The sequence below is a fragment of the Chrysemys picta genome, chromosome 16 (genome assembly GCF_011386835.1).
Source record: "Chrysemys picta bellii isolate R12L10 chromosome 16, ASM1138683v2, whole genome shotgun sequence".
Taxonomy (NCBI): Eukaryota; Metazoa; Chordata; order Testudines; family Emydidae; genus Chrysemys; species Chrysemys picta.
This window is the reverse complement of record NC_088806.1, coordinates 11,084,322-11,111,112: the sequence shown is the minus strand read 5'-3', so window position 1 is coordinate 11,111,112 and position 26,791 is coordinate 11,084,322. Positions and strand designations below refer to the sequence as shown.

The 26,791-nt window shown below is 47.5% G+C and overlaps 2 protein-coding genes and 1 long non-coding RNA gene across 6 annotated transcripts in view; 1 reads left to right on the top strand and 2 right to left on the bottom strand.

Annotated features, from left to right (window-relative positions):
* The window catches only part of LOC135976000 (uncharacterized), a 262,775-nt gene extending 243,916 nt beyond the window's left edge, over positions 1-18,859 (top strand). The window contains exon 2 of the long non-coding RNA XR_010593233.1: positions 14,307-18,859. This is a non-coding gene — a long non-coding RNA (uncharacterized LOC135976000). The remainder of the gene's footprint in view (positions 1-14,306) is intronic.
* The window catches only part of LOC135972074 (zinc finger protein 271-like), a 312,092-nt gene that overhangs the window by 226,406 nt on the left and 58,895 nt on the right, over positions 1-26,791 (bottom strand). The window lies entirely within an intron of this gene.
* On the bottom strand, positions 1,289-15,170 carry LOC101934963 (zinc finger protein OZF-like). Of its 4 annotated transcripts, none has more exons than XM_065569831.1 (4): positions 15,044-15,169; positions 12,158-13,255; positions 5,346-5,459; positions 1,289-4,976 (listed from the first exon to the last, which is right to left on the bottom strand). In XM_065569831.1, exons 2-4 carry the CDS (start codon positions 12,246-12,248, stop codon positions 3,451-3,453), a joined length of 1,731 nt encoding a protein of 576 aa, XP_065425903.1. In that variant the 5' UTR covers positions 12,249-13,255; positions 15,044-15,169; the 3' UTR covers positions 1,289-3,450. The 4 variants fall into 4 exon arrangements, with proteins under 4 accessions (XP_065425903.1, XP_065425904.1, XP_065425905.1 ...); XM_065569832.1 differs by having other exon boundaries at positions 1,289-4,973; XM_065569833.1 differs by lacking the exon at positions 12,158-13,255 and having other exon boundaries at positions 15,044-15,170.

Genomic DNA, 26,791 nt, shown 5'->3' with positions numbered 1-26,791 from the left:
CATTGGAGACGACGGGGTTAAGGCAGCACTCTTGGCAGTGGAAGCCACGCCCCCTCGTCCCTACTGGGCATGCTCCAACGGCTGCTACAGTATAAAAGGGAGCAGCCCAGCTCAGTCAGGGCTGACCACTGAGTAGGGAGGATGCACCTCATTGGCTCCAGCTGAGGAGCAGTTGGAATTCCAGGCCACAGGAGCAGGAGATGCTGAGATCCAGACAGGTGCCCAGGTACCCCAGGGAGATTGCAGTTGCCGGCCTTGGGTTCCCCTACCCTTTGAGTAGGCAGCCCACCAAACCTCCCTTATTGACTCTGGCCATTGGGCTGCACTTCCCTGCAGCCGAGGGGAGCCCTATTTACTCTGGCCATTACTCTACACAGCCCCAACGCTAAGGACAGCCATACAGACTTAAATGCGGGGCTACTATACCCTTGACCCAACCCCCAGGATGATGGGGGGTTCTTGCTCTGTGACATGCAAGAATACTGTGTGCCCCACAGTTTCCCCTATGTGTTGCACAAGTACCTAGGTGGTGGAACATGGGTGTGTGATCATTGCACTGGAGGGCAGGTGTGAGTGCTATCTAATTGCCTGAGCCCACTGGATGCTCTGTATCCTGGCAACTGATAGCTGGAGCCCATCATACCCAAGGAGCCAGCCAAAGGAGTTGGAGAACAAAGAGAGAGGTGGAGGCCAGGTGACCAGTTTAGCTAGAAAAGAGACCAAGGATGGAGGAGCAACAGGGCGTGACTGAGGGTGGACTGCTAGAAGTTGGTCGTTCTCCTAGCTTGGGACTCAGATGGAAGAGCCCAGGGCTCTGGATCCCCCTCCCGCCCCCAAGATGGTCTTTGCTGTAACGTCCTGCTTTCTGTGCTTACAAGATCTGTTCTACGCTGTGTTCCAGACAACTAATAAACCCTTCTGTTTTACAACGCTGGCTAAGAGTCACTGCTGACTGCAAAGGTGGGGTGCATGGTCCCTTTGGGGGCAAGTAATCCTCCCCCAGGTGTCCTATTCAGGTGGGCTCACTGCAGGGAGCTCACAGCATGAATCAGGCATGAAACACTCTGAGGTCAGACCCAAGGAGGTGCTGAAGCCGAGGAGGCTTGCCCTAAAGCGTGTATGCCGAGTGATGTCACATTACACAAGGGTCCTGTCTGAACTTCATTCGGAGTGGTTCCCGAGCACCAAGCCAGTGCAGCCCATGATGCTCCCAGCCCCAAAGGGCCAGTCACATACCCCAGGTCAATGGATACTCTTAATCTCACACCAGCGACAATGCTGCAGCCAATTTCTCTTCTAGTGAACTAACTCAAGATTTATTAGCTAAGAAAAAGAAATGAGAGTTTGAGGTTAAAACAAGTAAAATACATGAACAGGTGAGACCAAGTTTGTAAGTCCAAAATGATAGTAGAGATGTAGTTATCTCCCAGTGTCAAAAAGGCTCCAGTGATACCCAAAACAATTCTGGAGAATCTCTGTCTTGCATCTGTAATGCTTCCCTGTAAGTGTCCAAACAGCTCAGAGATATGGGATCATTCCCAGGGTTCATTCTTATAGTTGCTTTCCCCAGAAAGCAATCTGGCAGGTGCTCTCATCACAGCATGGCCTCTTCCTTTGTTGACTAAACAGACTCAGGACATGTCTGCACTACAATTTTAAGTTGATTGTGGCTGATGTCCACACTACCCTCCTTCTGTTGGTGGTGCATATCCTTACCAGGAGCACTTCCACAGGGAGATCCACACCCACAGTCCAGTCAGCTGCTGTGCTCCCGGTGGGGAACTGAGAGCCCAGGGGAGGGAGAGGGCGCAGGGCTCCCAGCAGGGAGTCTGAGTGGTAGCCCAAATTGGGAGCCTGGGTGTCAGCCTGGCTTGGAGCAGAGACCCGGCAGCAGCCTGGCTGGGTAGCCGGGCCTTCTTATCAATTTCATGGCTGCGGTGGAGGTAAGCCAACAGCTGATGTAAGTAACATGGTGTCTACACTGATACTGCCTCACCCTAACTACACTGACATAAACTCTGTGCTTCTCATGGAGGTGGATTTATTATGTTGGTGTAGTAGGGCCCTTACGTTGGTGAGAGCAAGGCTGTAGTGTGTACACTGACATAGTTAGGTCAACATAAGCTGCCTAATGATGACGTAACTGTGTAGTGTAGACCAGGGCTAAGTTTGTAGATTTCCCAGTGTCAAACACAATGACCCATGCTTTGAAGTCAGCATGCTTCTTCATTTACCGCTCCAAGGCACCAATTCCGATGCAAGAATAGTACCATTATGCATTCATTTGAGCATTCCAAGCAATCTTTCATTAGTTGAAATGAAGTTTACACATCAAATAAATTCTCATCCTAATACAATCACATGCTTTTGATCTAGGGTTAACTAAGTATAGGGACATAGCTAATGTAAGGTTATTGCAATCAACAGGTTTATGGATAAGCGAGAACAATTATATTACATTTCCTCTGAAATATACCAACACAGAAGTGAATTGGCCTGATCACAGTACAATACCTTTTGACACTCTTTTGATTTCTCTTAGCATGTGAGTGAATTAGGCTGCTGTCTTGGTCTGAGCTGGCAACCTGATAGACAGCATCACTGCTCCTTTCTAGACTTCAAGGGTATTAGCCTCTGAGAGCTGAGGACACTGAATCAAGTGACATTTTGGGAAGTAGACGGGCAGAATGTGAGGAAGATAAACTTAGAAGGTAACACTGCAACAGGATGGAACCCCTGCAAATCACCCATCACCTTCAGGTGCCACAGAGGCTGAAACCACACTTTTTCCACCCTGCTACTGCTCTTTGTTATATTTAAATGTATTTTAAATGAGGAAAATGATACAAAACATCTTCAGCACACCCAAATTCAACGTGTGAACAACTGGGAATGAGACAATCTGTTCCAAAGGGTGAACTCCGTGGCTCTAACAGTCACTTTGCAGTGGGAGGAAGAGTATAAATGTAATGCTCCAGATTGGCTTTGACTAGGAAACGGAGACTGGGTCAGGTCATAAGGAAATGTGCTAGAGAACCTTGGACACTAGACATGAGCAATGTTGTTACTGTAAGATTAGTTGTGTTTTTACATCAGGATAGCTAACACGAGCTACCTAACTCCATGGAAAATCCTACTGGGGATGAGGCCTAGGTAGATTTTTACGCTGATATAGCTAGTTGAGATCACCCTTATCTCCCACACCTTGAGCTGACTGACATTCCTGGCAGGAGGGACACACGTTCCCATGAGTCATAGGACTATGGAGTTTTACAGAAAGGCCCATGAGATTCACTCCAAAGAAGGGCTAGCTGCAAAAGAAAAGGTGGGAAACAACATGAGGGCCCACGGTGAAGCAAATGGTGCAAATAACTTTAACGGTCTGGATGTCGGAATTAGGAAAAGTATTAAAGAGGGAAAAAAGCATTTGTCAGCCCTAGATATGGTTTTTTATGATTTATCATTTCCCTTGTGGACTTTCTGATGCCTAACAAGTTGTGAGCTCTCAGTAAAGCGTTTCCTGCACTGGCTGCATTCATAGGGTTTCTCCCCGCTGTGGATTCTCTGATGTCTAAGGGCTGAGCGCCAAGTGAAGGTTCTTCCACACTCGCTGCATTCATAGGGTCTCTCTCCTGTGTGGATTCTCCCATGATTCATAAGGTGTGAGTGTTGAGAGAAGGTTTTCCCACACTCAGTGCATTGATGGCGTTTCTCTCTTGTGTGGATTCTCTGATGTTTAGTAAGGGTTGAGTGCTCTGCAAACCTTTTCCTGCACTCGACGCATTCATAGGATTGTCCGCCTGTGTGGATTCTCTGATGTGTAATAAGGTGTGAGCTCTCAGTAAAGGTTTTTCTGCACTCGCTGCATTCATAGGGACGTTCCCCTGTGTGGATTCTCTGATGTTTAGTAAGGCTAGAGTGGTCAGTGAACCTTTTCCCGCACTCACAGCATTCGTAGGGTCTCTCTCCTGTATGAATTCTCTGATGTTTAGTAAGGTATGAGCTCTGACTGAACCTTTTCCCACACTCACAGCATTCGTAGGGCTTCTCTCCTGTGTGGATTCTTTGATGTGTAATAAGGTGTGAGCTCTCAGTGAAGCTTTTCCTACACTCACAGCATTCATAGGGCCTCTCCCCTGCATGGATTTTCTGATGTCTAATATGGGCTGAGCGCTGAGCAAAGGTTTCACCACACTCACTGCATTCATAGGGTCTCTCCCCTGTGTGGATACTCTGATGTGTAGTAAGGGCTGAGCGCCAAGTAAAGGTTTTCCCACACTCGCTGCATTCATAGGGTCTCTCCCCCGTGTGGATTCTTTGATGTGTAATAAGGTCTGAGCTCCGAGTATAGCTTTTCCCACACTCGCTGCATTCATAGGGTCGCTCCCCTGTGTGGATCCTCTGATGTTTAGTAAGGGCTGAGCGTTGAGCAAAGGTTTTCCCACACTCGGAGCATACATAGGGCCGCTCCCCTGTGTGGATTCTCTGATGTATAATAAGGTCTGAGTGCCGAGTGAAGCTTTTCCCGCACTCACAGCATTCGTAGGGTCTCTCCCGAGTATGGATTCTCTCATGTCTAATGAGGTGAGAACTCTGTGTGAAGGTTTTCCCGCACTCGCTGCATTCATAGGGTCTCTCTCCCGTGTGGATTCTCTTATGATTACTAAGGCCTGAGCGTCCTCGGAAGTTTTTCCCACACTCGGTGCATGAGTTTTTTCCCTCTTCTGTGAGGTTTGTGTGCTCTCCTGTGGTTCCCCTGAGGTCTTTGAGAGTTGTCTGACAATTAATGGATTTACCCTCTTTCTCCCCTGGCTGGCTCTCTGGCCTGTGCTGACTCTCATACAATTTTCCTTGCTCAAGACTTCTGGACACATTCCCTTTGGATCTTTGCAATAATATCCTGTGTGGTTCCAGTTGCACATCATCCTTCTGCTGAAGATTCTGACCCTTCTTCTCATTCACTATCCCATCACCTGCTGGGATACAGACAGAAATCACAAACAGGAATGGAAAATGGAAGAGGAAACCAAAGTAAGTGCTGGAGAGATGGAGGGGAAATCAGGAACTGAATTACATAACCTTTTTTCCCATAGGGGAGAGAAAATGGGAGAAATTTTGTTTCCACACTCCCTATCCAAACACTCAGGATGACAACAGGTTAGGGAAGGAGCTACTGCCCGGGGTCAGTCAGGATGGGCAGGAAGTCATGAGCAACATATGCCCTGAGGATATGACACATGCTGGGGAAAATCCTGAACTGAGAGAGCTCCGAAGGACTTTGTAGGGAGTCCCAGCTCTTTCCTTCAGGCACTGACAGTTTTTGAGTTCGTTTAATGATTCCTCACCTGGGCAGGCACCTCTCAGGATCTCTTGTTCCTCTGATTCCTGGATTTCTGAGACCCAGGGTTCTTCCCCTTTCTCCAGCTGGGAGATCACATCAGGTTTGGAAACAGGAAACCCTGCTCAGGGGAAGAAAATAAGGGACATCAGTTGAATTCATGGGACACTTGTCAGAAAAAAAGTTCTATTATTTTAACCCCAGCCAGTAACCAGGCCCAACTCTCAAGTTGCTCAAAGGTGCTGGACACTCTGCTTTTGGGGAATTTAACTATCCCCATCTCTCCTGTGAACACACAAAGCCAGACACTCATCAAATGGGCTTCTAAAACACAGAGATTCCGTGTCCCAGACAATGAAGACTCCAGACAGTGGGTAAGTCCCCCGAGAAATGCTTCTTTCTGGCAGAGAGAGGACCAGAGACTATGAGCCAGAGGAGAGCTGGAACAGGTGAGCATTGGCTGGTGGGGTTCAGCACAGTAAGGAAGAAGAGGGAGTGCAGAGGTCCCAGAATGCAGTATGTCAGGGTATTATATGTCAGGAAAGCACATTTTGAGGAATTGGGGACTCTAGTAAGTGAGGAGAAATGGAAGGGAGTATGAATTTCCCCCAGTGCGTGGATAACTCCAGTGAATTAAATACTATAATTTAGGTGCAACAGACTCTGATTCTTCTGGGAAAGAAGAATGTGAAAAAGAAGAATCAGGACATGCAACTTTAGGAGGGACTAACTCATAGATCCCAGGAACCTGCAGGGAAGACAGATTGTGGTCACTGCAGAAGGAGAGTGAGTGAAGTGAGACCCTTTCAGTTCCCATTAGTTTCCCTACCAACCAATGACATCACTAGAAAGCACACATTTGTGGCAGGAATGGAGCAAATTGTCGGTGCAAGGAACGTAAGATTTCAGCAAAGGTGGCTGGGTCACAGGGCTTAGGGAAAAAACGTGTGTGTGTGGGAGGGGGCTAAAGGCTAAAATGTCATTGCCTTAGTAATGGTGTTCAGGGTGCTCCCTGCTTCTGTCCTTAAAACTTTAGTGTAATTAGTAAATAGTTCAGCATGTTAATTCAGCAAACCTCAATGTTACTTATAAAAAAGACAAATACAAGCATGGTTCAGTGACAAAGGCACTCAGCAAGTTTTACTGCCCGCCAGGCACATTCGTAGTGCCCTGGTTACATAATGTGGCTAATCATACAGTATTTCATCAGCTGCAAATCTGAACAGGAATCCAAGGAGCCTGCCCTGCTGTGTGCCATGGAAAGAAACAATTCCAGATTACTTTTGGCATTCATGGAGCAGCTGCACATGGTGGACCGTTGCTACTGCGCTTGGGAAACAAACACTGAGTGGTGGGATCATATTGTTATGCAGGTCTGGGATGACAAGCAGTGGCTGAAAAACTTTTGGATGCACAAAGCCAACTTCCTGGAACTGTGAGCAGAGCTCACCTCTGCCCTGCGCTGCAAGGACACCAAAATAAGAGCTGCTCTCTCGGTGGAGAAGCACATGGCAATTGCTGTGTGGAAGTTGACAACTCCTGACTGCTACAGGTTGGTCACGAATCCGTTTGGAGTCGGGAAGTTGACGGTGGGGGTCACATTCACGCAAGTGTGCAAGGCCATTCATTGCATCCTGCTATGAAGGACTGTGACTCTGGGAAATGTGCATGAATTAGCAGATGGCTTTGCAGGAATGGGATTCCTTAACTGTTTTGGGGTGACAGATGATACCCATATCCCAATTTTGGCCCCAGACCATCTTGCGATGGAGCACATCAATAGAAAGGGCTACTTCTGTGTGGTATTGTAGGTGCTTGTGGATCACCGGGGTTGTGTCACTGATATCAAAGCAGGGTGGTCAGGGAAGGTGCATGACACACTCATCTTTAAGAACACTAGCCTGTATAGCAAGCTGCAAGCAGGGACTTTCTTTCCAGACAAGAATATTCCACTGGGGGATGTTGAAATGCCCATAGTGATCCTAGGAGACTCAGTGTGACAATGCGGTTCTGGCGGAACCCAACTGAGAGTGCCAACTCAGGACAAATTGCTCAAATGGGGCAGTTACAGCCCAAGGCTGGGGTTTTTTCCACCTCTAAGGCAAACCAAACCAGCCAGACTAAGAGGACTTCAGTCTCACCCCACTGGCTAACTGCAAGTCTCACAAGCAATCTCCTTAGACACTCCAGTTTCCCAGTATTACCACCAGTACCACTCGTTATGGGGACAAATGTTTATGAAAACCAATACCCCAGTAAAAGAAAAAGGTTCTCCTGATCCCAAAGGACCAAGCCCCAGACCCAGGTCAATATACAAATCAGATCTTACCCACAAATCACGCTGTTGCCAATCCTTTAGAATCTAAAATCTAAAGGTTTATTCATAAAAGGAAAAAGATAGAGATGAGAGTTAGAATTGGTTAAATGGAATCAATTACATACAGTAATGGCAAAGTTCTTGGTTCAGGCTTGCAGCAGCGATGGAATAAACTGCAGGTTCAAATCAAGTCTCTGGAATACATCCCCCGCTGGGATGGGTCCTCAGTCCTTTGTTCAAAGCTTCAGCTTGTAGCAAAGTTCCTCCAGAGGTATGAAGCAGGATTGAAGACCAGATGGAGATGAGGCATCAGCCTTATATAGTCTTTTCCAGGTGTAAGAACACCTCTTTGTTCTTACTGTGGAAAATTACAGCAACATGGAGTCTGGAGTCACATGGGCCAGTCCCTGCATACTTTGCTGAGTTACAAGGCGTATCTGCCTTCTCTCAATGGGTCCATTGTATAGCTGATGGTCCTTAATGGGCCATCAAGCAGGCTAGGCAGAGCTAACACCAGTTTGTCTGGGATGTCACCCAGCAGCATAGCATAAGTTTGAAATACAGACAGTATAGAGCCAATATTCATAACTTCAACTACAAAAGTGATACACACATATAGACAGCATAATCATAACCAGTAAACCATAACCTTGTCTTAGACACCCCATTTGACCCCCTTTATACAAGATTTGCGTGCCACTACAGGACCTTGGTTGCAACAATGATCTATATGGTCCCAGATTATATCAATAACGTCACACTCAGCCTACCCCTTACTCCCATGGCTCATGAAGCCATATAGTGGAAACCTTGACAGCAGCAAGGAATGCTTCAGCAACTGGCTGAGCAGACACAGAATGACCGTTGAATGTAGTTTGGCAGATTAAAGGCTCGCTGGCGATGCCTTTATGGCAGGTTAGACCTCAATGAGGAAAATACTTCCATGGACATAGCAGCTTGCTGAACTCTGCATATTTGTAAAACTAAAGGGGAAAAGTTTGCCTGGGGTGGAGCATGGAGGCAGATCACCTGGCGACTGATTCTGAGCAGTCAGATACCAGGGCTATTAAAGTGACACAATAGGGGGGCTATTCGAATCAGGGAGGCTTTGAAGCAGCATTTTGACAATGAACCACAGTAATGTGTCTTTCAGCAATGCAAAGCTAAGCTTTGTTTACATGCTGCCTGGAATGACCCTTGTGATGATTGTTTCCTGAGTATGATCTGTAGTCTGCATATGTGCCCGTTCCCACTGTGTATGAATTCCAGCAGCAACCATCATATGTAGAAAGAAAATGAGTCTTTATTTTTCTCCTATGAGCACATTTTTATTAAACAGCAATAACTAATATACAATGTCTTGCAAGGGACAGCACACTGAAGTGCAGTCTCTTAATGGAGGCTCTCATAGCTGTGTGTAAGTCCAACTGTAGTTAAGGAACCTGTCTGAAAGGTGGAGCGCAACAACAAGCAGGGCACATGCAAAGAATGTGAGGGTGGAGTTTGGGGAGGGCATGGCACACAGTTATCTCAGTTAGGGACTTCAGCATCTCTGTTTGGTCCTCCATCAATTCTATCATCTGCTCCTGGCCCTGCTACCTCTCCTGGCTATGTATTTTCAATTTTTCATTAATTGACTCTTGCCATTCCCTGTGATCATGATCTGTGGTGTCAGACGTTTGGAGCACCTCTCTAAATATGTCCTCCTTACTCCACCTGGGTGGCCTCCTTATCTGACGCAAGCGCTCTGCCAGTGTGTAAGGGGTTCCCCTCAAGGCCACATCTGCAGAAACACAAGAAGCAATCAATAGAGGCAGGACTGTGTGAGTGCACTCACAGCATTGAATCATAGTAATTAAATACACCTCTTTCTCACTCTCCCTTGGCAAGCACTATGAGTGCCCTAAACGTGGTGAGTTTGGCCCATGGGGGGGATGGGGGAAGATCCAAGATGGGGCAAAATGTCTGGGTGGTTTTGGAAGAGAATCACTGCAAGCAACTAGAGACACTACTGTAAATTCTGTCACCGTTTTCCATAAGCAGGGGTCATTGAAGCTGATACTTCATTCCTGAGGGTAAACAAGAATGCAATAGTGTATCTCCTGCGTATGTGTGGCTTCAGATTGGGTCCCTATGCTGATTGCCTGTATGCTGCTTTGATCCCTGCACAAGTGATTGCCAATTGATGCGGGAAATTTTCCTACAGCAGGGTAAGAAACAAAGCAGCTCTGTCAAGGAACCTTCAGCAGAGAATTGGCAAGTACCTCCAGGAAAGTTTCCTAGCTATCCCTCTGGAGGACTCCTGTGAAATCTTGGTGTGCATTAACACTTTTCCACTGGGCCTCCTGTGACACACTGTACCTCAAAGTAGCACCCTGTAACCCCTTGTAAAGGGGCGGTCACCCCGCTCCAGCCCTAAAAGGGTTAAAAGCCAGTCCTTGGAGGAGGCTGGGGCTGAAAACCAAACATAGAAGGCTGGGCGGCAGCCAATCAGGGCCAGGCTGGGCCCTATAAAAGGGCTGCAGGGCCAGAAGGCAGTCAGTCTTTCTCCAGCTTTGGAGAGAGATGGACCTGGCTGCCTGAAGGAAAAAAGGGTACTTTGGACAGCGCAGTGCTGGGGAAGGGCAGGAGGAGCTGGGGAAGCTATAGCCTGGCAAACCCCCAGGCAGGGGCCTTGTTTTAAGGGCTGGAGGAGGTCCTAGGGCTGTGGGGAAGCAGCCACAGGAGGAAGAGGTAGCAGGTCCAACCCCGTTGCCAATGATGAGTGGCCACTTCAGACTGCAGTTTGCCCCTGAGGGAAGGGGCTAGATGAAGACTGGCAATGGGTCACTGAGGCAAAGTGGGCTTAGAGGATTGGGGTTCCCCAGGGCAGTACACAAGAGAAGGGGCACCGCAGGCCAGGAGGGACGCAGGGCCTGAAGTTCAGTGGTGGAGATTTATCAGGAAGCAGGAGAGACACCGGCCAGCAGGAGGTGCTCTGAGGTTGGGACGAGCTAATTCCTGGACTAACCAGAAGGAGGTGCCGTGGTGGTGAGTCCTGACCCCATTACACCCCCTATTCTTCATTCATATATGGCTGTGATATATCATACAAAGCATGCCATTTAAGATACCATATGAAAGGTCATGATCTGCTGAAACTCATTGTTTGTCAAAATATGTATATTGTTAGTGTGTATGAAGTTATGAGAGCCTGTTATATGGTTATTAATGAAATACGTTGTGGGTTTGGGAGTCGCCCACGGCTAGTTCTCCAGTGACAACAAAGGAGGTAACCCACACCCAGGGCATTAAATGACCGCAAGGGTGTCATAAACAAGGAATTTACAATTATGTAAATTGTGCCTTGTTGTGCAAGTACCACATAATCTGGATTGCTCAACTCTATGACACAGTTGCACAAGGCCACACCAGTGGGATTGCTCAGGCCTTGCTGAGTCACAGAGTACCAGTCACAGAGTTACCGGAGTTCTTGCATCTGCAGAAGTGAGGGGGTTTACCCACAAAAGCTTATGCCCAATTAAATCTGTTGGTCTTTAAGGTGTCACCAGACTCCTGATTGTTTTTGTGGATACAGACTAACACGGCTACCCCCGATACTAGAGTTACCAGGATATGTCTGAGCTAGTATTTTCCAGGCACATTGACTGAGGGTATAAAATAAGGGACAGTGGCATCATACAATTACCTTTCTCCTCCCCCACCTACACTGACGGCAACAAGAACAGTGGGAAGACAAAACTTGAACTGAGGAGCCTGGTCCCAGGCTGAGGAGGAAAGTCAGCCTGTGTATTAAGGATTGTAACCTGCCTACAACATCCAGTGAGGTGAGAAACTGCTTGATCCAAATACTGCTTAGTCTAACGAGATTTAGGATTTAGACTCATACTTACTTTTTATTTTATTTGGTAACTATTTCTGACCTTTATGCCTACCACTTATAATCACTTAAATATCTAGCTCTGTAGTTAATAAACTTATTCTTTTAACATTTTATCCTTATCAGTGAGTTTGTCTAAAGTGCTGGGAAATTTGCTCAGCTTACAAAGGCTGGGGCATGTCCACTTTCCTTTGATGAAGTGGTGAACTAATGAGTAAGTTTGCACTCTTCAAGAGAAGGTCTCGAGCAGTGTAAGATGGTATGTTTCTGGGGTTCAAGGTTAGGGGCTTGGGAACCTTCATGCAGCTTAGTTGGGTGTGCCTCTGCTTGCTGGTGGCTGAGTGAAAACACCACTTTGAGGGCTTCACTCTTTATCGCTGGCAAAGTATTGAGAGCCAGCCCAGGCTGGAGATTTAAGGGGGCACAGTGGTCCCACAGTTCCAGGTTGTACCCTGGGGGTCTGGTCACACCCCCACTGTGTAGCCGCATAGGGGAATGGGAAGCAGACACAAAAACTGCTAGTCTTTTACATTTCTATACCTTAACCAACTTCTACCATAAAATGAAACCAAGGACAGCTATATATGAAACAGAGCAGTATGAAATCAAAATGAGCACTTACCGAAGCTCCCTTCTGCACCATGAGTGCCAGAGCCGGAGTGCTGGGACTGTCTTGAATCCTCCAGGGTTGAAAAGAGATCCTGGCTTGCCATGGTACTGGATGAGCCTTTCGCACCTCATCCTCCAATTCCACTTTGTCCTCAGGGTTGAGTGTGCTGGCCGCTGTCTCCAGCCCCCCTGAAGTATCCACAGGGCTCTTGGTGGTGGAGGTGGGGTCACCACCGAAGACCACATTCAGCTCCTTGTAGCAGTGGCAGGTCTCTGGTGCAGCACTAGAGATCCAGTACCAGATGGTTTGACTCCCTTGCCTTTTTGTACATCTGCCTCAGCTCCTTGATCTTTGTACATCCCGTTTGTAGCCCTTTTCCAACATGCCATGAGAAATCTTCCCGTAGCTATTTCAGTTCCTATGGCTGGAAGGAGCTGGGACAGACTGCTCTCCCCACAGACCCAGCAGATCCAACAACTCCGATGTACTCCAGGCAGGAGCACGTTTGCTGCATGGAGCCATCATGGTCAGCTGGGAAGATGCAATGTGAGTTCTCCACACCAAGCAAACAGGAAGTGGAATTTCAAAATTTCCCAGTACTTTAAGGGGGAGAGGTGAATGTCTGTGTACCTGGCTTCAGGGCAGCCAAGTTTGAATTGCTGACCAGAGCGGTCAGGATGGGCATTGTGGGGCACCTCCTGGAGTCCATGTACAGTGATATAACCAGCACAGTGTCTACACTGACACGTTGTCGACCTAATTTTGCCGCAAAAACCCTATGCCTCTCATCATGGTGGCTTTATTTTGTCAGCAAAGCAGAAGAGTTAAATTGGCAAGAGGAGCATTGTAGTGTGTACACAACAACTGTTTTGTTGATGAAATCTGACTTTTGTCAACAAAACACTATAGCGTAGACAAGGCCAAAGTCTGTGTAAATATATGATCATGAGCTAATTGCAACTATTCATTGAACAGAAAAATAAAGCCATACTAAACATTGAGAGTAACTTCAAGAAAACATGAAATCTGTTTATACAATTGGCTACTGCTACTCCGTATTCATTTCAGATCCTTCATCTGATGAAAAACTGGGAATTCTACAACAAGACTCTGGAAAACAAATTGTGAAACACAAGGGAATGGACACAGTTGTGAGCCAATCATTCTAAACTTATTTAATGTAAATTTTTCATTATTATGTCTTAATGGTGTGTTGGTATGATATGATTTCTAATTAAAAGTTTTATTCGTCTGCAGAAACCTATTTGAAGCATAAAGACATCAGTACTGTGGCGAGAACAAGAGACCATAACTATATATAGAAGAAAAATAGCAATCATTTTTAATGCAAGAGTCCGACAATAATTTTGTTATGTATGCCTAGTGAGGCCAGAGTACATAGGAAGATAACATATAATGCCTAGAAACAATTAAGTGCAGCAACAACCCTTAATTATAAGCATAGACACTCAGTACACTGACGTTTTTCTGTCACTGTAAGAAATCCACCTCCTTGAGAGACGGTAGCTAGTGTGATAGACCCAGGCCAGTGGAGTACAACAAAGTAGTAGAAGGCAGATATACTGGCCACTGGATTAGCAGTTTTCTGTTCCTTGACTGATCAGAGCAGGGGCTGCTCCAGGCTAATGAGAACACCTGACTCCAATTAACCTGCAAAGAGTCAGGTGAGGCCATTAAGATAATGTGAACACATGACTCTAAGGCCCTTTTGATACTATAAAAGGGCTCCCTCTAGTCAGGCTGGGGAGAGCCAAGGAGCCAGAGGAGAGGAAGTGCGGCTGAAGGGCTGGTTAATTAAGACACCCTCAAGCCATCGGTAAGGGAGCCCTAAGGTAAGGGTGAAGAAGGAGAAGCGGGAGAGCTTTGGGGAAGTGACCCAGGGAAATGTAGCAACTCTGGCAGTGAAAGGTTGGCTGCCAACAGCTGCTACCATTAGGGTCCCTGGGCTGGAACCTGGAATAGAGGGCGGGGCTGGGTTCCCCCCAACCTGCCACTACAGAAACACCTCCTAGGAAGGGAAGACAGGCCCCTGTCAGGACAGGAGGCTAAACTGTTCTGAAATAAGCCCTAGGGACAACAGAGACTGTGGGAGTTCTCTCACCAACCTCCTTGCTGGCTGATGATGAAAAGGGCTCAGTAGACTGTAACCCTGGCCCTCGAGAGAGAAGGGCTACGTGGAGGGTCGCAGTGAGCCTCTGAGGCTAGCATAAACCGCCAAGAAGTGCGGGACTCACAGGGACAAGGTCGGAGCTCTGCCACACTAGGTTGGCAGAAGAATACTTCCATCGACCTAGCAGTGTCTATACCAGGGCTTAGGTTGGCTTAACTATGTCTCTCAGGGATGTGATTTTTTTTTTTCACATCCCTCAGTAACATAGCTAGGTCAACCTAAGTTTCAGGTGTGGACCAGGCCTTAGCCCTAATCCTCCACAGACACCTTCCCCTTCCTTACACAGCCTCAGCCCTCCCCACCTACTGGCAACTTCTTTTCCCCTCCCACTGCTCCCTGTTCTCCCTTCACTCCCGAACAGCACTGTATACATTCTCCCATCAACAGATGGGCACATCTGACCGTCACACAATCCATGCATGACATAGTACATCTGTTTACTAGACTTTATTTAGAATTGACTCTTAAAATGAGGAAAAGGTAGGAAAGTTATCATTCAGTTTTCATAAATCCAGAAAGGATAAATTAAATAAAATGTAAAAATGCTATTTTTTTCCAAAATGGCTGATAGCACAAAAAAAAATCACATAAGGAAAAAAAAGGGGAGGGGGATATAAAAACTTTAGAAACTTGTCAAAGTATATGATGAGAAAACATAAAAGCAAGCCCCCACAATTATTAATAACTGATGGGACAGGAATTCTTACCCAGCGATGCCATATTCTCATAGTTCTCCTGCATGATGTCTCTGTAGAGGGCTCTCTGAGCAGGGTCCAGCAGAGCCCACTCTTCCTTGGTGAAATGCACAGCCACTTCCTAGAAGGTCACCACCCACTGAAAGAGAACAATTCCCCAGTCAGTACCTGCTGCCGCAGTGATAATCACACTATTTATGGGAGAGCAGGGCCAGTAAAATGGAAGCTCTTGGAGTGGCATGGTAGCAGAGTCCCACCTCCATGCTTTTCAGAGCAGCTAGGAGGCATCAGGGTAAGGTGAGAAAGAGCCCCTCATTCCACCCAGAGGACAGAGGGAGGCACGGTCTTCACGTTTATCACACATCTACTAACCAGAGATTGATACAGTAGATGGAGCCCCCAGCAGGGTCCTGGTACAGCCCCCTGGAAGGAATCCCAACTCCCTCAAAATAAAGAAACAATATATAACAAATAAAAGAAAGGGGAAGTCGATAGGAAAGAATATAAGTCAGAAGCTTGGAATTGTAGGAAATTGAAAAGGGAAGCAAAGGGACACAAGGCGAATTCTAGGGCCAGCAGAGTTAAGGATGATATAAAGAAGATTTTTTAAAATTGTACTAGAACAAAACAAATCCTAACAATGGTATTGGTACATTACTAAATGGTAGAAGTATCACTAATAATGAAGAATTTAAGAGGCAATTTTTTTCAGTTCTGTTCTATAAAAAAAATAAATGATTGTCAGGAAGCAGGGCCTGCAAGCAGTCAGCCTGAAAGCAGGGCCTGCAGCAGAACCAGTTTCTGTGCAACCTAACGAGTGCAGCTAGCTTGTAATAGATTGCTAATTGGCTATACTGTGTGATTGATTGGAAGAGTCAGCAGACCAACTCTTATGTCCAGCAGCAACAGCAGTCCAGCAGCTGCTCAAAGCATTCATCAATGGCTGTGATAGCTCCTGCACCTGCTTGTTCCCAGCTCTGCTCCAGCCTTGGACCCAGGCTTGCCCCACTCCAAATAACTAGGTTCTGACCCTGGGGTCTGACTCCTGAGCATGTGTGCAGTCTTGGGAGAGTCTACACCTAAACCAACCATCTCTACTCAAAGTTTGAGAAATGCGAGTTCAATAAGGAGATAGTGAAATTCTTGGGATAGACGGTCACACCTGAGGGACTCACCTTGGACCCACATAAGACTGGCAGTATCTGTCTGGGCTGCACCCAAGGATGTACAGGGGAGCAACAATTCCTGAGGTTTGCCAATTTCTACAGGCAATTTATTAAAAGATTCTCTAGCCTGGTTTCACCGAGAAAAAGGGGACCCAATTTTGCCTGGTCCACAGAGAATCAGTCAGCCCTTGATTGACTGATGAGTGCATTCACCTCATCACTTATCCTGATTCACTCAGATCCCACTAACCCATTTATATCAAGAACAATGCCTCAAACTTTGCCATTGGTGCAATATTATCTCAACATGCAGGTCCGCACAACCAAATCCACTCTGTGCTTTTTAATCTTGGAAGCTAACCGCCACAGAGAACAATTACGACATTTGGGGAAGGAGATACCATCTTAAAAGGTGGCTTTCAAGGAGTGGTGCCACCTCCTAGAAGGAACCCAATTCCTAATCCAAGTCCTGATGATCCATAAGAACTTCGAATACCTAGGGACTGCTACATGAATTTGAAGAAGAGGGACCAACGGATCCCACTTTGGTTCTCACTTACATTTTGTTGTAATCTCTCACCCAGGAATGAGAAAAGGGAAGGCAGATGCCCTGTTCTGCAAAGTTGAGTCTCTCACACTTGATGAAGAGCATTCCATCACTATGCTCAAGGCATCCAACTCTGTCAACAGGACTATTGTCAGCTGTGTGACATCTTCCATCCACTACCTGATCCCCGATGACCCATTCCCGACCCAAACCCTGAATGATGCAGGTATCCAACCCAACACGAATCAGAGTTTCAACTGCAGAATGGCTTCCCCTATTGCAAGGTTGTCTTTATGATCCAGAGGGACAACCTAGGCCTCAAATATTGAAACATTGTCACAATTCACTTTTGCAGGCCATTTTGGCCAGCTACAGACTTGGAATCTGGTCTCAATGAGCTTCTGGTGGCCAGGCCTCTGAGCTTACATCTAAGATTATATGCAATCCTGTGACCTGCGCGCCCATACCAAGAACTCAGGATTGAAGCCCCTAGATCTCCTCCAAACTCTGCCCATGAATCCACAGCTTTGATTGACTATCTCAATGGACTTCACTGTAGAGCTGCCATGCTCCCAAGGACACTTAGTAATCCTGCTTGTCATCCACCTGCTAACAACAATGGTGCACTTCATCCTGTGTCGTACAATTCCTACCACAGGGGAGATGGCTCGGCTCTAGCTTGAAAAAGCCTTCTGCTATCACAGGTTACATACAGGCATCATATTGGGAGTCCTTGGCATCAAGTCCCTCCCCTAATCCATCTTTCACTTGCAGGCTAATAGGCAAACTAATAAAATCTTACAGAAGTATCTTTGCTTCTGAGCTACTGCCAGGGCGACTGGCTTTTCCCTCCTGTGCTACACTGAATTTACATAGAAAAATCCAAGCCATGCCTTTATCCAATATGGCCCATTCTTTGCAAACTATGGCTACCACCGAGACTTGTCCATGAGTTACCCAGTACCAGCCACCACAGATATAGCCTCCCACCACATCAGGTGGACCGGGAGCTCAAAGGCCACTTGTAGTTCACTAAACAAGTCTATAAGCACCATGTGGGCTGCCCCCAATCTGCCCATAGGGGACAAGCTGCAGCTCTCTGCCCAGAACTTTTGATCAAGCCACCCATCTGCCAAACTAGACTATCAAGTCCTGGGTCCCTTCAATATTACAGAACCAGTGACTCCAGGAGCCATCAAGTTACAGCTGCTCAAGTTCTTGAAGATCCATCTCATCTTTCACATCTCACTTTTGAAGCCCTATACTGGGAAGCCAACTTGCTCCAGCCCACTACTGCCACCCATAAGATTCAGTCGATAGGAGGAGTATTTGTGTGACGTTGCAGTCTATATGATTTTATAAAAAATTGATAATGAGTGAATATAATGTAACTGGAATATGCTTCATGCAAAAGGTCTCTTGTAAGGTATCATCACAAAGCTTATTATCTACCGAGTGTGATCATCCTATTTGTAAAAATGTACCACTCTTGTATCTGAAATTAGAAATATGAAATATAACTCTGAGGGCCTATTGTAATTATGCAAAGTGTGGGCCATTAATGGTTGTTTGGAATCTTGATGACTCTCATTAACCAGGACAATTGTTTGCAGATGGGTGTGTTTTACCTGTAAGTCTTCCTGGTATACGTGTGTGCTGGCAAGTGGGTAATGAAGTCTTGCAGTGACATGTGATCACGTCACCCGAACTGGAATCCATCTTTAACCTGGTGTCTTTCCATTGAGAAGGAGGGGGTGGGAACCCAGAGAGGGACAAAGGGTTCCCGCCTTATGCAAAAGATATATAAAGGGGTAGAACAGAACAAAGAGGAGAAAGGAGCCATCATGAAGAATCCCCTAGCTACCACCTGAGCTGGAACAATTGCTGTACCGGGGAAAGAATTGTGCCCAGGCCTGGAAGATGTCCAGTCTGAGAAAAAAACTTACTGAAGCATCTCTAAGGGTGAGATTATCTGTGTTCAGTTTGATTAGACATAGATTTGTGCATGTTATTTTATTTTCCTTGGTGATTTACTTTGTTCTGTCTATTACTACTTGGAACCACTTAAATTCTACTTTCTGTATTTAATAAAATAACTTTTTATTTAGTAATTAACTCAGAGTATGTATTAATACCTGGGGGAGCAAACAGCTGTGCATATCTCTCTATCAGTGTTATAGAGGGCAGACAATTTATGAGTTTATAAGCTTTATACAGGGTAAAACGGATTTATTTGTGTTTAGACCCTATGGGGAGTTGGGCATCTGAGTGCTAAAGACAAGCACACTACTGTGAGCTGTTTTCAGGTAAACCTGCAGCTTTGGGGCAAGTAATTCAGACCCTGGGTCTTTGTTGGAGCAGTCGGGAGTGTCTGGCTCAGCAAGATGAGGTGCTGGGGTCCCAAGCTGGCAGGGAAAGGAGGGGGCAGAAGTAGTCTTGGCACATCAGCTGGCAGCTCCCAGGGGGTTTCTGTGATCCAACCCGTTACAATTTGGTCCACCAAATCCTTGACTCTCGGTGAGTTAGGGGAAAGCCCCAGTTTCTGGTGGACTGGGAAGTCTTTGATCTGGCCGAGTGACCTGAGAATAATAATTAATGGAGATATCCCATCTCCTAGAACTGGTAGGGACCCTGAAAGGTCATCGAGTCCAGCCCCCTGCCTTTACTAGCAGGACCAAGTACTGATTTTGCCCCAGATCCCCAAGTGGCCCCTCAAGGATTGAACTCACAACCCTGGGTTTAGCAGGCCAATGCTCAAACCACTGAGCTATCCCTCCCCCCTAACGAGTAGAGAACATCCTTGTGAGAGTTCCACCAGAAGTACTCTGAGAAATTTGGCCCTAAGGCTGCCAAGGGGGCGTTACTGTCAGCAAGCAGGACCCGCAGCAGAGTCAGTTGGCTTCCCACACCATTCCCCATGGCTGTGACAGCTTCTGCACCTTCTTGTTTCCAGCCTTCCCTTGGTTTTGTTTCACTCCAGGTAACTCAGTTCTGACCCTCAGCTCCGATTCTGGACTTCTGGCTCTAGCTGTGTGCACTAGGATCTAGGGGAGGCCCTGCACCTCTGCAGGGGAGTGAGTCCCTCTCCCTGCCCCCTCTCTGTCCTGGGATCTGGGGGACTCTGCCCTTCTTGGGACAGTGTGAGCGGCTCTCTCTGCCACCTCTCTTCCCCAATGTGAGCTGATGTCAAGGAGGCTCTGTCCATCTGCAGGAGTTTGATTCCCTCTTCTTGGCCCCATGGGAGCTGAGACTGGGGATGTGTGGGGGTGGAGGGAAGGTAACAAATTCAATCCTCCAAAATCCAGGAAATGAATAGTTAAGGTATACGTCACCCCTCCGTGGGGCAGGGGGCCTGGCTAGGTTAGGGTGACCAGGCAGCAAGTGTGAAAAATCGGGCAGGGGATGGAGGGTAATAGGAGCCTATATAAGACAAAGCCCCAAATATCGGGACTGTCCCTATAAAATTGGGACATCTGGTCACCCTAGGCTAGGTGGAAGGATAAACTAGGTGGGCCTTGGGCAACCTGGCTAAAGCAAAGGCAGAAGTCCCAGCTGGAAATGGGAGTGTGGGACCTGCAGCTTGGGCTACATAACCAGGGTAGCATGCGGCCCTCCAGTAAGCTCCTGCCTGGGATCTGTGAATGCAGCCGCACAAGGCAGGAGAGAGCAGGTCTTATCTTCTTACATGCTCGTGGCTTCTCCAGTGCCAGCTAATGGCTGCCAGGCATGGACAGGAGTGGGAGAGTGAGCTGGAAGTGTTTGAGGGAGGGGTAGGGGTGAAAGATAGCAGCGCACCAGTCTCCTCTTGTATACGGAGAGTTAATGTAACCACAGTGCATCAGGTGCTCCTGTGTCTGCTCCATGCCTTGATCCTGCCTTGTTCCCAGTTTTGCTCCTCTCCTGCTTCCCAACTCCAGCTCTGACCCTCCTGATTCCTGACTTCAGCTCTGACCACTGACTCCACTTCCTGGCTCCCAACTCCTGCTCCAACCACTAGGACTGACCACCCCCAGCCTGGTCATGACATGATGTCATAAAGCTGTCAAGATTTTGGGCCACAAAGCATGCCTGAAATGTCTCCCATCAGTCCCATTAGCAAATAGACACTGCAAGCATTTTGAAACACCATTATCCCCAGTGCACTGTAACAACAGGTAGGGATGATGGGAGAAACAGCTAAGAATCACATGGCCACTGAGAGTCCCAGGGGAAAGACAGCTGGACTGGGACAATTCCTGGCTCTGCTACTGGTCTGCTGCATGACCTTGGGCAAGACACTTCACCTCTCTATGCTTACAATTACCCTATGTGAGAATTATAACTGCCTGAATTAACATTATCTCCTACAGCAAACATTTCTAGTTATAGTATAAAAAAACCCCAACCCCGTGGAAATGGGATAGATTGCACCCTCAGCAAGTTCACGGATGACACTAAGCTGGAGGGAGAGGTAGATACGCTGGAGGGTAAGGATAGGGTCCAGAGTGACCTAGACAAATTGGAGGATTGGGCCAAAAGAAATCTGATACTGTTCAACAAGGATAACTGCAGAGTCCTGCACTTGGGACGGAAGAATCCAATGCACTGCTACAGGATGGGGACTGACTGGCTAAGCAGCAGTTCTTCAGAAAAGGACCTGGGGATTACAGTAGATGAGAAGCTGGATATGAGTCAGCAGTGTGCCCTTGTTGCCAAGAAGGCCAACAGCATATTGGGCTGCATTAATTAGTAGGAGCATTGCCAGCAGATCGAGGGAAGTGATTATTCCTCTCTCTTCAGCACTGGTGAGGCCACATCTGGCGTACTGAGTCCAGTTTTGGGGCCCCCATTACAGAAACAATGTGAATAAATTGAAGAGAGTCCAGCAGAGGGCAACAAAAATGATTAGGGGGCTGGGGCACATGACTTATGAGGAGAGGCTAAGGGAACTGGGATTATTTAGTCTGAGGAAGAGAAGAGTGAAGGGGGATTTGATAGCAGCCTTCAACTACCTGAAGGGGGGTTCCAAAGAGGATGGAGCTCAGCTGTTCTCAGTGGTGGCAGGTGACAGAACAAGGAGCTATGGTCTCAAGTTGCAGTGGGGAGGTCTAGGTTAGATATTAGGAAACATTATTTCACTGGGAGGGTGGTGAAGCACTGGAATGGGTTCCCTAGGGAGGTGGTGGAATCTCCTTCCTTAGAGGTTTTTAAGGCCCGGCTTGACAAAGCCCTGGCTGGGATGATTTAGTTGGGGGTTGGTCCTGCTTTGAGCAGGGGATTGGACTAGATGACCTCCTGAGGTCTCTTCCAAGCCTAATCATCTATGATTCTGTGATGACTGATTACTCCCACACTTCCACTGTGCTGTTGCAGATGGTGCATATCACTCAGAGAACAGGGCCCATGACAAATGCAGCACAAACCCCTGCCCTTTGCTAAGACTGAATTTGGTTTTAGGTGAACAGGAGGTACTTACATTAGTTCTACTCTGAAACATTCAGCCTGCTCCCTAGAAACCATCTCACTCCTGGATCATGTCAACACTGGAAATTTCTTCAGTATAATTTACATTGCTCAGGGCTGTGAATAAGCCACCCCTGAGCATGGGGGCTGGAGTTAATAAATCGATGGGCAAGCTCTCTCCCGCCAGCTTACAGCCTCTGCACTAGAAGCATTGGTGCAGCTTTGCCTCTGTAGTGCTTCCAGTGCAGACGTAGCCTTGGTAAATGTAACAACACCTTCGCCCCCTTTTGCAGCCCTTCCACCCTTCCCCAGAAGATTTCCAGCTAACGTTCCACTGTCACTGACCCATCACTGAGCACACAGACGGCGCTCCTATCCCACCTTACTGCTGACAATCCCCACGGCAAGAAGACCCCTGTGGCCTGCTACTAACACAACTCAGTGCAGACATGATGCAGATTGGCACCTCAAGGTGCACATACCTCTCTTTCCTTTGATCATACCCATGGGGGAGAGACACTCAAACCCAGATCTCCTCATATCACAGTCACGGTTCTGTGACACTCCTCAAATTAATGCCCAGATTTCATCACATCACAACTCTACCAAGCTGCTCCAACTAACCCCTCTACCTTTCAGTGCAGCTACACCTAACACAGAGAGTGCAGCTGGAGTGCTGGCAGAGAATGCCCAGTGGCTGTTGCCAGCTCCAGGGGGCAGAGTTAAGGTTGCATTGGCGTGTACATTAGCTCTGTATTTCCAAGTTTTTGGAGGTTTGACTTTTGCTGAACTTGACACTCTGGCAGGGCCCAACATACTGCTGGGCAACCTTACCTCTGCATTAATGAAGGTGTCAGGGACTAGATGAATGTTCATACCCAGAAAGTGATGGCTCCCCATCCCTACCTGCCATTCACACAGGCAGCAAAGCCCTGGGCAAGGCAACTTTCACAGGCAAAGGAACAGGAATGGAGCTGGGAGGTTCTCTGGCAGCAGGGCCAGAGCAGCAGGAGATGACAGGCAGCTGGTAGTTGGCATAGAACAGAGTTGGGCCATGGTGGGGGGGGCAGCAGTTGGGACTTGGGTTACCTGGGACTAGGCACTCTCCATGGGGGACACCTGCACCTCCCTTCCCCTCCTGTGCCCCTTTCATGCCATGTTGCTGGCATGGAATAGCCCCCCTACTTCCACCCCAGAGGCAGCTGTGGCTCTCACAAGCAGCACCCACTAACTCTCTTCCCACGTGGGGAATGACTCAGGGCAAAAAACAAATTTCCCACCTACGCCCAGACAAATCGCTGCAAGTAAAATGGGTGGGTGAACGCCCCAAGTGCGAGGGGATTTTAAATTGGCATTGGAGAACTGGAAAGAAAATGGGGCAAAAATCAGCGGAGGGGAATCAAGAAATGGTCAATAATTTGACCCTGCTGGGGAGCAGCGGCTGCTGAGTCCGGGCTCCCAGATCCCAGTGGAGTGAGCAGCAGTATATATTTTAAGAGCACTCACAGCCGGCACGAATAGCCCCTCCCCAGCCCTTCTCTGGGCGTGTCAGCACTGCTGCCATTGCTGGCACACACGGGAAGGGCACAAAGGGGAAAGGAGAGAGAAACGGGCAGAGGCAGGAGGAGAAATAAATAGGCAAAGGGGTTATACCCTCCCAGACCCCTCCACTGCACTGCTCTCCATGGCAGATCATGGCCGTGCTTGGACATGGACCAGCCATGAAGGGGAGACAGAGCTCCAGGCTCCAGGATGAACATTTTTCAACCCCCAAGGAAACTGCATTTCCCATCTGCCTCAGGCTGTGTGCATGCTGTGCGAGGGGGCACTGCGTTCCTCTCACAGCAGCCCAGGGAGAGAGCAGCCAGCCCCCAGGGCCCTTCCCCCTCCTCTAGGCTCTGTCTGGAGACTGGGTGTGGGGTTGGGGCAGGGAATGGGTCACAGGAGTGCTAGTTCCTGCTCTGTCCCTGTCTCTCTCTTGGGGTGAAACCCACCCCCAGCCTGGAGACCCAGAGTAACCTCCCCGCATTACACACAACCACAGCCCAGCATGGGGGCTGCGGGGAGGAGGAGCAGTTCTGCAGCAGGGACTCTGCCCCCTCTGTGCCCCATGGCGGGGGCTCTGGTAGCACCAAGTGGGGCAGAAGCCATCACTGCAAGGGAAGGCCGAGGGCGGGGGTTGTGCTGGGGTCCCATGCCTGGGAAGCAGGGCTGGAATTCACCTCCCCATCCCAGCATTTCACCTGCACAGCCCAGTGACTCGGGATTTACCCCATGAAGTGAATTTCACTCTGGGTGACTGCGAGCCAACCGCGGAAAGCTCCTTGTGCTTTGGGTCCCCGCTGGCCAAAGGAGGTTAGTCATATTCCCTCCCCGGACTCCCGGGGCTGGCCAGTGTGTTCTGGGAATCGTCAGATGAAAATTCATTAAGAACTAGGACATTGGCGTGTTTATTATTAAATCCCCAGAGACCCACCAATCCCGGCCTTCCCTCTGCTGGGCTATAACAATCTAAGGGACTCAGCTGCAGACCCTGCAGTGAGCACTGGCCCCTCCCCGCTGCCCAGGACTTTTTAAACAGGACAGGGGAAAATGGAAATACTAGGGGCCAAATTGTGGAAGCTGCTTCCAACCCCAAGTTTAAATGAAGCCAAAGCTCCGTCTCTCCCAGGGCCTGGCCCTACGTGCAAAGTAATAGAGACATGCCTGAAATCTGAAAGGGATACTTTAGATCAGACAGAATTGAATGTATCGGCTCACTTCAGGGAATTAACAATAAAAGGAACAATCGAGTGCAGGTGGCGCCCTGAGGGGAAAAGTCACCTGTGTCTTTACAAATCCCTTTAATCGAATGTGGGACTCCACATGTTAAAATGCTTTCATCCTACCACTGCAGCTATGGCCTGGTGTCACTACAGGGCAGAGTTAAGGTTGTTGGGGTGCCTTATGTGGATAGTTTGATTTCCTAGCATGTTGGGATTGCTTTTAAATAAACTTGGCAGAATTTGATTTTTTTTAAATCATTTTGATAGAGATTGATGTTTACTGAAGCCTTTCTAATTTTATGGATTTAAATTTTCACAGTTGTGGGGAATTTGGGTTGGGGCCAGACAATTATTCAATGGCAGATGTTGAGATTCAAGTTACAGCTTTATAACTGCTCAGATACAAACCGTCAACAAATGTACAAAAGTAAATATCATTAAATCAATTGAAGAGGTTCTGAAACAGCATTTTCCCCTTACATTGCCTCTCTGTGACTTTAGATTATTATACTCAAAATGGGTTTTTCGTTTGTGTGTGTACGGTGAAATCAACATTTGCCGATATTGACTGATTAAAAATCCAATCCTTTCAAGCCTATTTTTAAATATCACCTTAATTCTTGAATTTGCTGCTTGGTGAAAGGAGTGGGCTTTAATAGGTTAGAATGGTGGGGCCAAAGGGGAGGTGGAGGCTGGGAGCCAGGACTCCTGGGTTCTATGGTCAGGGCAGTTGGATAGTAACTGAGCAGGGACTGCTTGCCCAGCCCTAGAGTGGGACACATCTGGGAGGAAAGGCAGTGATGTGGTTAAGGCATTTCTAAGGGTCTTTGTTCCCTTCCAGCTCTGACACAGCCTGTGGGACTTTCAGCAAGTCCCTTACTCACTTTGTGCCTCAGTTTCCCCATCAGTAACCTGTAACTTTTCTCACAGCAGGAAGAGGAGGCAGGGATCTCTGCTATGGTGCATATTCTGGCATGGTAGAAGTAATATTAGAATCTGCATTGACAATGAAAATAAAAGGGACAGGCTACACTCCTGCTTCAGGTCACAAACTGCCCTTGGGCTGGGTTTCAGGGGGAATATTCCCACATAATACTGTATGATAAGGGTCCGTGTGCAGCGGGTGGGGGAAGGGTTACAGTGTCTTTGGCTGTTTCTCAGAGAGAGGGTATCAGGCTGGTTGGGCCAATGACTGTGATCTACTGGCGAGATCCCGGCCTGCATGGACATGAGTCTGATCAGGAGAAGGTGAGCAGGACAATTTAACCCCCTGCAATCTCTAGTATGAAGAATGACTCAGGACAACAGGTTCCCTCCAAAACAGAGAAAAGGCTGCCATTAAAAACAGCCCTCCACACCTGAGAGGCCTTTTTCAAATCAATCTTCCATCACTACATGGGACATGGTAAAATCTGAAATTTGACATTGGTGTTTAGTGACTAATAAAAAAAGGAGGCAAATATAAGAAATTTGAGATCCTTTGTCACCGATTTCAGGAAAGTGGAAACATATGAGGAATTTTGTACCAATAGTTGATACAAGGGAAAAGGGTAAAATGTGAATGGATTTCATATAAATGTTTTGTTAAGTCAAGAGAAAAGAGGCAAAACTTGCAATGATTTTATATCACTCAATAGTCAAGAATCGGCTCAAAGGGCAACATCTGAGCTATGATGTGAATATCTGATAATTAGATGGGATATCTCACAGATAATGGATCAGACCTGGATTGCTACAGAGAAAACGGGGGGAGATTTTCAAGCATAGAATCACAGAATATCAGGGTTGGAAGTAGGGTGACCAGATGTCCTGATTTTTGGGTCATTTTCTTATATGGGCT